Source organism: Alosa alosa, chromosome 8 (genome assembly GCF_017589495.1).
Source record: "Alosa alosa isolate M-15738 ecotype Scorff River chromosome 8, AALO_Geno_1.1, whole genome shotgun sequence".
NCBI classification, from domain to species: domain Eukaryota; kingdom Metazoa; phylum Chordata; class Actinopteri; order Clupeiformes; family Clupeidae; genus Alosa; species Alosa alosa.
Genome location: NC_063196.1, coordinates 4,268,443 through 4,281,040, shown reverse-complemented (window position 1 = coordinate 4,281,040; position 12,598 = coordinate 4,268,443). Strand labels below are relative to the sequence as shown.

General features: G+C 39.0%; 1 protein-coding gene across 2 annotated transcripts; it reads right to left on the bottom strand.

Moving 5' to 3' along the window:
• Nucleotides 1-1,169: 1,169 nt before the first annotated feature.
• LOC125299860 (potassium/sodium hyperpolarization-activated cyclic nucleotide-gated channel 3-like) lies at nucleotides 1,170-11,874 on the bottom strand. 2 transcript variants are annotated; one of them, XM_048251348.1, is made up of 11 exons: nucleotides 11,145-11,874; nucleotides 10,253-10,439; nucleotides 10,003-10,107; nucleotides 8,300-8,422; nucleotides 7,712-7,864; nucleotides 6,902-6,992; nucleotides 6,682-6,809; nucleotides 5,748-5,894; nucleotides 5,000-5,231; nucleotides 4,483-4,641; nucleotides 1,170-1,563 (listed from the first exon to the last, which is right to left on the bottom strand). In XM_048251348.1, the coding sequence occupies exons 1-11, from the start codon at nucleotides 11,363-11,365 to the stop codon at nucleotides 1,547-1,549; spliced, it is 1,563 nt and encodes a 520-aa protein (XP_048107305.1). In that variant the 5' UTR covers nucleotides 11,366-11,874; the 3' UTR covers nucleotides 1,170-1,546. The 2 variants fall into 2 exon arrangements, with proteins under 2 accessions (XP_048107305.1, XP_048107306.1); XM_048251349.1 differs by lacking the exon at nucleotides 7,712-7,864 and having other exon boundaries at nucleotides 11,145-11,871.
• Between the last annotated feature and the right edge of the window lie 724 nt (nucleotides 11,875-12,598).

Here is a 12,598-nt window from a genome sequence, read left to right as displayed (position 1 = left end):
TTAGATATGCCAAACTATTAGCAACTCTTTGCAGGAAGAATTGAGGGAAAATTCATATGGTAATGGAAATGGAGAAGCAGACCTCAGGTAATAACTCTGAATCCTCAGTGTGTCTCTTATTCTTGATATACTCTACACCTATTACAAGTGCCATATTCTAATCTCCACAAAGTCGACCTTTTGGTTTCAAACCACTCCTTCGGATGACAAGCTTTAGTTATTCCACTTCAAACACAATCACAACAGTGCAAGGTGGTGGCAGGCCTTTGACACATTAGCTCATTCAGACGTGCCATAGGTAGGCTTTTTTTTTTTTTTGGCAGACGCCCAGATAACAGCTCGCCTGCAAGAGGGGAGTAGCGCTGATTGCACCTCTCCTAATTAAACCTCGCCTGACCTTGGCAGAGGAAAATCATTAGTTTCCCGTTGTAATCATCACACACCAGCAATTACACTCCATTGGACCTCAATTTGCATTTAGACGTGTCTGAGGCCATGCCTGGATGAGATAGGACGGAGGGAAGATAACATAGTGGCAAAATGCCAGTTAACAGACAGTGAAGTTTCAAATTCAGGTAGGCTATAAGGACCTGGCCTTTTAGCTCTCTGAAAGTGCCCTGAGGAATGATACCCACAGCTCATCTGGCTTTCTGTAAATGAGGAGCTGTCTGTTACGATATAACAACTTCTAACCTAGCTGTATATATATTTTGTTTAGACTACATCACTTACTAGTTGGTCTTTCAGTCTAACTTCAAGACTTACTCTCCTGATAAGTACTGTACACACACGTGGACATCATATCGCATCTCCTAACTTTAAACTTCAAAATTCATATATGCTAATGGTTGGGACCAGAACGGAATTGTTTTTCTGCAGGTTTTGAATGATTATTGAACTACAGGAAAAGGATAAGAATCCGGTAGGACACACTTATGGTAAAAATGTTAATGTTAATGAGAACATGCATGTACAAATGCACAACTGATAAGAGTATGTTGTCAGTGCAAAACTGAACTGAATATTCTCAACAGAACATGCTCTAGTTGTTGATGGGAGTCCAGGAGATATTTTGGCTGACAATTCAGCAATGCTGTATGAAACTATAACACAACTAAACATGGAAATGTAACATACAAACGTATAAAGTAATACATTCCTTAGAATGAGAATGAAAACGGTACATTTAACATTTTGTTACTAGAGAGACAACAGTTTAAAAAGATTGCGCTGCCTAGGCATTGATTGCATGCCCAAACAAAGCTCTAACTGTCTACTACAATGTCTAACTCATGGCATGGCCAAAGTCCTATACCTAAAAAAAACTGCTGTCATTTTACCACATTGTTACCAAGTCAGACTGATGAAATGTATAAAAGGCCACAGAAATCATCATGGAATGGTTTGGAATGTGTGCTAAGGTTGTTACATCGTTCCTTTGATCTTTTCTCAGTACAGACATATTGTGTGCAGTGGGCAGATTCTGGATGAATTGTAGGCTGATCATAGTATTCCGCCTCAAAAACAAACATAATTGTCCAAAGTCTCATGTCCTACCACCACCTGTGCAAGACAAAACAAACAAAACAAAACAAACAAAAAAACATATCCATTAATTATTTTTTGAATAATAAATCAAGCAAGATACACCAAATTACTACTGGCTGAGAAAAAAATAGAGACAAAGAACAACTTAATTCAGGACATTATACAGAACTGCATAATATGAATATGGACTAATTAATATTTCATGAGAATTGTCTGAAAAGTCTTGAAGAACTATTGACAACTGCCTAAACCTCCATTGTGGCACCACTTTAAAAAATGAGACAATATGTGAATTTGTTTTGTATTTCTGCTAATTATTACCGGTGACATACAATGGTGTACAGATGAACGGAACACAAAAATTACGGTTCAGTGTGTACCTCAGTTTTGAAGTCACGGTTCAGTTAATGTTCGGTACAGTAGAGGGCCATACACACCAAATCCAATTTTTCTGACGAAATTTCCGCACGAAATTATGCAGGCTATTAAACACATATATTCAAATTAGTCTGTACACACAGAGGACGAAATTCGTTGCGATGAAAAAAGCTTTCGGAAGTCTCATTTGATGCAAAATTTTGCATGCGAAAAAGAGTGCCTGACCAATTAAATAAGGATTTCGCAGGGTTCCATTGATGTCACAAGTAGAACTACGAGCAGAAAAAGCTGACAAAATGGGTGATCTTGCTGCCCATGATGACATCTCATTAATAGGCCTATATGCCAAAGTTACAAAGAGTTTTAAGTTCAACAGTGCAAACTCCACCATACACAGCTTTCCCTACTTCTTACCACCATCCCATCATTTCACAAGCACCAAAAAAGAATGAAATCTGTACAGCAGTGAACAGAGAGCTTCTCACTGTACAGATGTGCATGGAAAAATATGACATTCATTCACAAAAATGTGAAGAAACGTTTTAGAATAGGCCATTGCTTAGGCATTTGAACCCATAGTTGGATGCAGCGCATGATAATATAGCCTATCCTACTTTTATATATGCTGACAACAGCATTATGTCCAGGGTTCCCACCATCATAATTTTGCCTCAAGTTAGCGCAAGAGAAGTCTCGGACTTGGTGCGTTAACATTGCTTTATGCCTCATAACTTAAGTAGGCTAATGTAGAACTCTGTAATATGTGGAACACTTTAACTGGTGTCATTATTAGCCTAGTTTTTGCTGTGTGTTGATCATTGCCATGCGAGCTGATCAATTTTAACCACTTGTTGCATCAGTGCGATTTTATCAGTCTCTGATGTTTGTTGGGTTACGCCCTCCGCTCCACTTTAGATTAACACGACTTTTGAGGTATGCATGCGTGTGAAATGGATTCCTGAGTTGCACATGATATAGGCTATGCCTGTTTTATAGCATGCTGGCATAACATTTTAAATTAGGCTTAGCCTACGCTACAAGTTGTTAGGCTACAACAGTCCGCTCAAATTGCAGAACTCAAGCCCAATATGCGGGAGCAAAGTGTGTGTGTGTGTGTGTGATGTGCAGTGGATTGGTGCACTGATGACCCCCAACCGACTTCTATGTGTTTCATAAGTGGACTAATAATCGCATCGGACTCAGTGTGTACACTTTGAGTGTGAAAATTCTGCACACAAAATTTTTGCATTTTCCCGGAATTTCGTGTCGTATATGGTGTGTACTGGCCTTGGTAGGTAGCCTGTAGGTATTGCTAACCTAAAATTCACTGACAATATTTCCGATGGGAATAGTATTTTGAATACTACTAACTTGTTTTTTGCCATTAACTAAACTGATATTTGGTCTGCTACTTATGTATGTGTGGGAACTTGAATTTGAAACATGGTCTGCAAGCAAAAAAGCCTGTTGATTACTGTTTGTGACGGTCCTAAATGTGACCGCACATATCTAATTCCCTGACGGCACAGACTATGGACTATACTATACTATGTCTTATACACGCACGCGCGCACACACACACACAAACAAATGCACAGACACATTAAGCAACGTCACTCACGTCAAGTACATGGAAATTAACACTAAACACAAAGACTATTTACTATGCATAACATTTATTTCATACAGGTTGGTGCCCAAACTTCTGTGTAAATGTTTGCATGCTATGTTACCGGCGGCGGCATCCTCGTTTGTTTTCTGACTGTCCGGAAGCAAAGGGGTGCAGTCAGGAAACAATGGACTTTTTTAATTGGGTTCCGGAGGGAACTGGCCATGTTCAAGTGGGAAGCGCCAAGGAGCAGGGCAATCCTGATCAAGTTGCTCTGTATGTTCGTCCCTATATGTACCTCTTTGAATGTGTTTACTATGTGATGTTTATTTGAATATGTTATTAGTTTATTGAGGAATATTATCATTTTGTCTCAGAGTCTGTCTTGTGAATTATGTGTTAATTGTTTGTTGTGTGTTCACCTGTAATTAAGAATGGTGCTGGTCACCTGTACATATGTTCACCTCTTTGTCAGTCTTGGAGTGCTAGTCTAGTCCAGTCCTGTGTGTTTGACGTGTAGGCCTAGTGACTCTGAGATGGTTAAACAGAACTGTTTATTCCATATTTACATTCTTTTTTGCATTACTATTTTTTGTTTAGTATATTCCCCTTAATCACCACTTGCTTGCTGTGATTTGGTAAGTCTTAAAATTAAATCAAAATTTTTTACCGCATCGCTGCTGTTCCTCCGACTCTGTGGCCAAAACCCAAAAAGAAGACGAAACTCAAAGCAGTTCCGTCACACTGTTAAAGACTGCATTTGGTACATATCTGTATTGAACGTCCTGTACCTAAACCTAATGAAAGTGTGCCACTAGTACTGTCGAAATATGATGATTTGGCTCCAGGTGTACTGAATGAAAGTGTGCCAATAGCCCACTAGTACTGTTAAAATGGGGCCCACAGCATAACTGAGGATTTGATGATTTGGTTTCAGGTGTACTCACGTTGGGGAGCGAGAGACCGCCTGCTGAGCTGCTTGCCCTGCAGCTCAGGGAAATCCTGCAGCACGGTGTGGTAGGCCTGGCACGACAGACAAACCAAGCGGGACGGACTCAAATTCCATACCTTGATGTAATGTTTGGAGAACTTTACCAGCGCTATCTCTGTGAAAAATATTTTTGAGTTTACATTAAAAGAAAGACTCACTCTGCAATGATAAATCATGAGCGCAAAGGTATAGATGGGGATCACATTGACTAGAGGCAATACTCAGTTTTTGTCTTAGGCTATGTTCAGACTAGGCGTATTTTTCACACCTGCCAGCGTCCGTTTTACGTTATAATCCTATGGAGTAGACTGTGTTTTCAAAAAAGTCCTAGGCTTTTTTTAAAACGTGATCGCAGGCGTCTTTTTCTGCAGCTCAGAGTTGTTTTTAAAGTTCAGAAATATTCAACTTCTACTGGAAAAACGCCTTACGTAACAGTTACTGCAGTTACAGGACAGCTAGAAACTGAGGTTTACCTCCAAAAAAGTCTCCATCTATTAGCGTGTGCTGGACACCAGCATCCTCCACCATTATGGTGCCCTTGTCGATGAAGTACATATAGTCTGCTGTAATCCCTGGCCGTATGATCACATCTCCCATTTGGTAGCTCTCAAACTCAACCACCAGTAGCAGCTTGGACAGAAACAGTGAGTCTGCATTTCCAAAGGCATTTCTCAGCAGATCCCCGCAAACGTGCTGCATCACAGCCTGTTGGTGGAATAGACATGAGTTCTTTAAGAAGAAACATGTTCCTGTACAACCTAATATTTTGACTTGGCAAGTTTGGCAAAAAAGGACAAAGTTTGAATAGTTGATTTGCCGATGTAGACTTACATTGTTAGATTCAATACAGAAGTGTTCAATTCACAATGTGGTCAATTCAATATGGTTAATGCAGTGCGGTTAAGACAATATGGTTAGTTAATGTAATGCACAATAAAACATTTACTCAGACGGTGTTGTACATATGGTACATTTCAAGCCATCATAATAAGAAAACTAACATTTCCATGGCTTGCTGTTTTATCTTTAATACCATTTCCAGACCCCTCTCTAGACAGACAGATTCTATGGGAGGTTCACAAAAATGTTGTTTTTGCTGTTACTACAATTAAAGTGGATTCCTGCCGTATACATACAATTTCTGTAACTCATGGGCGATTTCTTTAGATAGTGAGACTAAATTATTTTGAAAAGTGTGTACAAACTGAGGCTAAATCATACCAGTTTCAGCGGCTCAGAGAGTTCATCTAGGATGGCCTTCTCATCAAACCACTTGCCCTGGTAACAGTTCTCCATATGACCAAACACACGAGTGACTATGGTACCCCCCACCTGTTTGTGTCTTATATACACCTTGAGTTCGTTGTGCTGAAAGAAGGCAGAAAGAGTAAGACCACATGTCTCCTGTTCAATCTAATGCTTTTCTTTTACAAGTGTGACTGGCCCAATACCAGCATGACCAGACTGCTGCCTAATGTGATGAGATAAAATTCAGAGCCGTATATAGAGATATATCTATATACGGCTCTGATAAAATTGAACCAGTGCTGCCATCTTGTGGTGATGCGATAAAAAACAAAAGCCTACAAGCTTCAAAATAAGACTGATTTGAGTATCTGCAATGGAACTAACTGGCTGGTCTTTAAAATCATAGTGTAAACAAAATCATTACATTACATTACACATACCCTTCATGAAAAATGTTGCTTATACAATAGACAGCCACAGCACATGGTAATACATGAAAAGCCTGGATAAGACTTCCCAGAGTAGAGCCCGACTGATAAATCGGTTCGCCGATATTAGCTATTTGCCGATCTATATACCAAATCTATCGCTATCTGTGTTTATAATGGGCAATAACTATTTTAAAATGAAGTAAAGGAAAGCCAAATACTGATCCTCATTTTGGCCATTTGCCCTTTTAAACACAACTTGTCCTCCTTTTCAGAGTCTGGTTGGTGGTCACCCTATTTCTGTTACTTTATAGCACACACGTAGCCTCCACTTTCCCTTTTAAACACAAATTATGACTATTATTCAAACTAACAAAAATCGATATTATCGAATATATATTATTCAAATATCGAAATCGGTATCGGCCTTAAAAATCGGATATCAGTCGGGTTCTATTCCAGAGGTCTGGAAGGCTCACCCTATCCTCATAGGCCCGCTGACTGGTGTTGAAGGTGGCCTGGAGGGATGTGATTTTGGCCAGAACCAGAGCATATAAAACAGAACCGACCGTTATGCTCGTTATCATCATCCACTGCTCTGATATCCCTGCAAGGTATTTAAGACATCAACAACAGTATCTTAGTTGAGTAAGAGTACAACATAATGTATGTATATACTTGTAAATAATGTCTGTATACCTTTTGGAATTCCTGAGCCATAGTTAAGTGTCATCATATGACAAAGTGAGCGAAACATGGCCCTTGTGTACTGGACACTAATTGGTTTATCCTTTTTGAGAAATGAGAGACATAAGCACATACAGTACTCATTAAACTCCTACTGTATCTATTCACCTTATTCTGCCTCGCCCATTTTAATAATGTATTTTCTTTCGCCTTGTGTTTTGCTTTTTTTATTTCATCATGTATTCATCTAATGTATTTCAAATCAAATTTTCGTAATTAAAGACGTATGAAACTATTGAAATACTGAGCTTTATACCAGCCATTCAGCCAACAAATAAACATATAATGTAGTCTGAAGGCAAGTAAATTAAAAGCTAATGAAACAAATACTGTTCACTGTTCACTTTCAGTTGGACTGAAGAATTTTTGATCTACAGTAAGACTGTCAAGACAGGCAATATGAGTCCCTAAACCAGTGGCGTCATGATATATGTTGATTTCAGGTTACGTATACCTACTCTACGTTCATGGAGTTGCTGCCCAATGACCTTGTTTAGTATGCTGTGTTGTCTTTTCTGTTCAGTTCATAATAAACAAAATGCATCAGTGTGGCATAATTGAAACCCATCAAACGTGTCCTAAGCCCCTGAGTTGTTCTGTTAACTTTGATCTTGAATGCTGAATGGGAAAACATATCTAAATATCGCATATGCTGGATTTGAACACTGAATTCTGTTTTGTTTTAAACTAACTAGTCACTTTTTCTAATATGGCCCCTATGATATTTGGCCACGTATACACTCAAAATGTTACAGGACATACCACTAGGCCCGCTAGGGTGACCCAGCTGTTAGGCGGATAGTCCAACCAAGTAGCCAACATGAATTGGAAGCACGCGTTCCAGTGGCATATTAGGTAGATGCCAAATATGTTGTATATCACCTCCAAGAAGGATTTCATACTAACACTAAGCCTCTGTAACAGAAAAAAAAAAACACAAATCAAAAATCTTAATCTGAAAAGATTTACAATACTGAGGCTAGTTACACACATATTGTTAGCTCTTCAGGTAATTTAGAGCATGTAAAGGTGTTATGTATTATGTAAGTGACATGATTACATGATAATGGCCTTGTTGTCGATATATCCAACCCCCCAAACCTTTGGAAGGATATACATAATACTGCCTGGCAATGGAAACTGGAACCTTGTAAAGAACTATATGCCAATGATGCCTTTTAGTAATAAAACATTTATGAATATCTGAATTAATTCTTATGTACGATGCCTTGGTGGGTCAAACATCACATTACATACTTTTGCTTGGCATTAGGTAACTGTGAAAAAGTTGTGGAGTGTGGATGTGGAAGCATGAAATGGAAATATAAAACACATGTAAAGTCCACTTGCCTCCAAGCAGTTGTTTACATAGCGCACCAGCCTGAAGACCCTCAGGAGCCGCAGGAGGCTGAAGACATTTGTGATCTTCAAGAGATGCCTAGACTCATCTGGGTCAACCCCACCTAAAGTTGTCTGTTGCAGAAATTAGTGGTAACTACACAGGGTTTTATGTGTACTATTTTCTATTTTATCTATTTTATGTGTACCACTTTGTAAAAAATATTCCTATCAACAAAACCATAAAGCCCAAGTTGTGACTTTTGCTATGCACATGCGTATTAGTGTCCTCTTTGATCACAAAAAATTTGAAAGACACAACTCATTACCCTTGTGTGTCTGTACAACGTAACTGGTATCATCACAATAGTTATACTGTGCCCTATAAACTGGCTTATTTCATGACATTGTGTCATGTAAGGTCACTGCAAAATCTAGAGAAATGTGTGAGGAGGTCAGCGGGGTACGGTTGAGACAAAATGTATTGTTAAGGCCCATTCACACCAAGAACGATAACGATAACTATAAATAAATATCGTTCTTGTTAATATGAATGACGACGTTCACACATAAACTATAACGATAACGACATGAAGAACGATATCGTTGGGGATCACTTTCAGAGCGATTTTCAGAACGATAAAAAGCTAATAACCCATCAAATTTTAACCGTCACATTTATTAACACAAGGAGAGACTTTGCTTATCGTTGTTCAGTGTGAACGCTTTTATCGTTATGGTTATAGTTATAGTTATCGTTCTTGGTGTGAATGGGCCTTTAGAGTTATTACTTGAACATTCCATTTGTATTGTTCACCACATCAGTTCCTGTGTCAACTATTTTATTCCTATTTTATTCATTTTAACCAATTTAAATGAAATGACACTTTGCCCAATTGTTATTTTTTTTATACATTTTGCAATGAACAGTTAGTTAACTATACATCATTAAAAATGGGTGTCTCAACTGTACTAGGTACTGTCTCAACTGTACTCCATATGGGTACAGTTGAGACACGTCGAGACAAAAATGCACCTTATGTTTATGAGCTAATTGCGGAAAATATAAACTACCTATGGGTATTATTGATTGATTATTTCTTAGTCTACAAGCTAAGGAAATGGCATGTAGAATTTCATGTGAAAAATCACTTCTTTTCAGTATCTATTTTTTGTTTGATTTTGTGTGAGCAAAAAGTGTCTAAACTGTACTCAGTCTACCCTAGAAACCTGTAGATTTCTAATCTCACATTGGAATTATTGTCCTACCCGCCGCTGATGTCCTATCGATTGAAACAAACCCAAATAAAAAAACAAAAAAAAAAACAGTAACTTCGCACCCATTTGCACCGATTGTTTTTCTACAGGCCACAACCAGGATAACCTACATCAGGGGCGCTGTATGTGTGTATGTGTGTATGTGTGTGTGTGTGTGTGTGTGTGTACTCTTCACATAAAATATATTTTGGGTGTGTGCAATATACATGAGTTTGACATAAGGTTAGTTAGGTTCACAACATTAGAACAAAACAACTACATTGTTACGCTAATTTACTCAACTAACATAATTTGACTATTGAATTCTCTAAGTTCCAACTAGCCCACCTGTGACATCCCTAGACATCTCTTCTGCTCGGCTCACATCACTAGCTGACATTTCAGACGCACCTATCTGCGCTTGCACACAAATTCACTATATTGTAATGACAACACACCGAAAGAATCAACACACAGTAGTCAACTGGTGCTGCAGCCAACAGATCAGGAATGAACCAGGTCTTCAGGTAATGGTTTCTTATCTTGCGAAGGTCCAGAATAGCCTGTTGGTTGAAAGACAAATGACAACAGAAGATAAACCTAATATGCAAGAGCCATTGAAATTCACACTGGCACCATTGTTGATATAGCACTATGACTATGCTTACACGTTAAGCTGTTCAGTAAATAAACAAACAATATACTTACCTCCATGCTTCCATGATGGTAGCCCATTCGAAAAGTTAGGCACAGATCAACAATGAATGATATGTCTACAAAGACATTATAGACAGTCCAGCCAATGTAGATTTGCTTCCCAAAGAAACTGGCCACCATGGGGACGAAAACTATATTGGTACTGCTCATCAGAATCATTATCCACAACCAGTACCTCCTGTTGAGAATATCAACAATGATAAAAAAAAAATAGAAGTGGCAATGTCTCAGCAAGATGCTGAAATCGACAGAACTGCCTTTAGACAAGGCAATGTTTATTGTGTCATATTGTGATCAAGTATTCTTTACGGAATACATCATGCAGATAATGTGATGTATTATCATAATAGTGAAGCAAAGGCTGGGAAGTGATTTATCTGGTGTAACGTTTATGTTAATGTCACTTTCATTCACATTGTCTCATGACATATTGCACACTGCCCTCTCCCCACATACACAGCACACTATCCCATCTCCCTTGTCATCCCCTCAACACACACACCAAGGCCCCTGGCAGTTAGGTTAGCCCCTTGAGCCGTGGATCTGCCCAAGGTTTCTTCCTTAGTAAGGGAGTTTTTCCTTGCCCCTGTTGCTCTTGCTCTTGTTGGTGCCCCCATAAATGCATAAATAGGCTGACACCAGACATAATTTCACTGCATTTCTTACATCCAGTAACTATATGCATGTGACAATAAACTTCCTTGTATCCTTTCTAGAGTCTGCAGGCCAAACACAGCAAGCTAACGTTAGAGTGCTAACTTCACATTCACACGCTAATTTACCACAAAAGCTATCAATGCTAGTATTTACATTATCTTTAAAAACTTCACCAAGTTTACATATTGAATTTACTGACTTGATATCGTTATGATATAAACCTTACCTGAACAAACTGTAGGGGTGAATGATGAAGTAGTTTAAGTCTTCAGTTTTTTTTTGCTCCTTAAGGATTTCATCTTTACTGCGGTAATAGTAAAGAGTGAACTTACTGGTTTCTGGCAGTAAAAGTTTAGACAACCTGTTTCTGGGTTCCTTATTTGTTGAATTATCCATGACACCAACTTTACGGGTTGAGAAACAACAGGCTGAGTCAACGTTTGTCATCTGCTAACTTCAATCTCAGGCTTCCTGTTGTTTCCGATGAGTTAGCTAAAGCTCGTGTATTAATCTTGAGCTGCCAAGAATCTCTGATATGAACAACATGCAAAATGAAAAGTTCACCCGCAATCCTTCTACTTTACTCCACTTCCACAGCGAGTAACAACCTGAAATACTGAGTGAGCATGAAGTTAATGTTATCAGTCACAATAAATGAATTAGCATCTAATAAATAAACCAGACAGCTTGCTAAATCACTCCCATCACGATTCCCGCCACTCCACGTGACATGACCATAACGTGAACGTTCTACTTCAACACCAACACCATTACAGGTAGGCCCTAGGCATGGGCCAAATGATTCTATTCCGGGAATCAGTTCTTTCAGTTCCCTTCACCTTCACAAATCGTTCGTTTGATTCGTTCTTTCAGTTCTTTCAGTTCCTTAAGTCAAAATATGCTTTAGAGCACCGTCTTGGTTGTCTTAAGTCAAATATCCTTTAAAACACGTCTCATATGGTGTGTTACATCATTTATGTAAATATCAAGCTTAATATTAAGCACATAAGTGCCTTTTTTAATAAATATACTGAATGGAATTCAGTAAGAATCATATGGCGTTTTTCCAAGTTCTAGCGCTGGCAGGCAGGCACGTTAGTAAAGCCAGGCCTTTCATTTGTTTACCCATAGCAACGCGGTTGCTACCTGCTGTAGTACTCTCATTCACGTTTTAGACTCAATCGGTCGAGGGAGATGAAGCTCTGTTCGTTTGTATCTTTTATTACGTGACCATATTTTTGTATATTAAAAAGAACCAGTTCTCTTGTTTTGGGAATCAGTTCTCGTCGTTCACCTTCGGGATTCGTTCTTTCTGACCGAATCAGTCGCGAACTGCCCATGCCTAGTAGGCCCAGAGTGATGGCTCTATGGCAAGCCGTTCAAGACAAAACGTGTCAAAATAACGCCTCCACGTGTAGATTTTTTACTTCTTCAGGAGTAAAAAATAGACGTCTGAGCGTCAGACGTCAAATTTTTACGTGTGCCACGCGCAAAAACTTTGCTTCTGACGTCAGAGGTAAAAAAAATGGCGTCTGGGGGATTTGCTGCAATGCCAGAGCCTTTGTGCCAGAGTAGACACAGCATTGGCTGCTGGAAACAGGAAATGCAGCTGCTATAGTTGCAGCAGAAGAAACAAGATGCCAGAGCAATGTGCAGCATATTCCTGCTCAAATTGGCGGA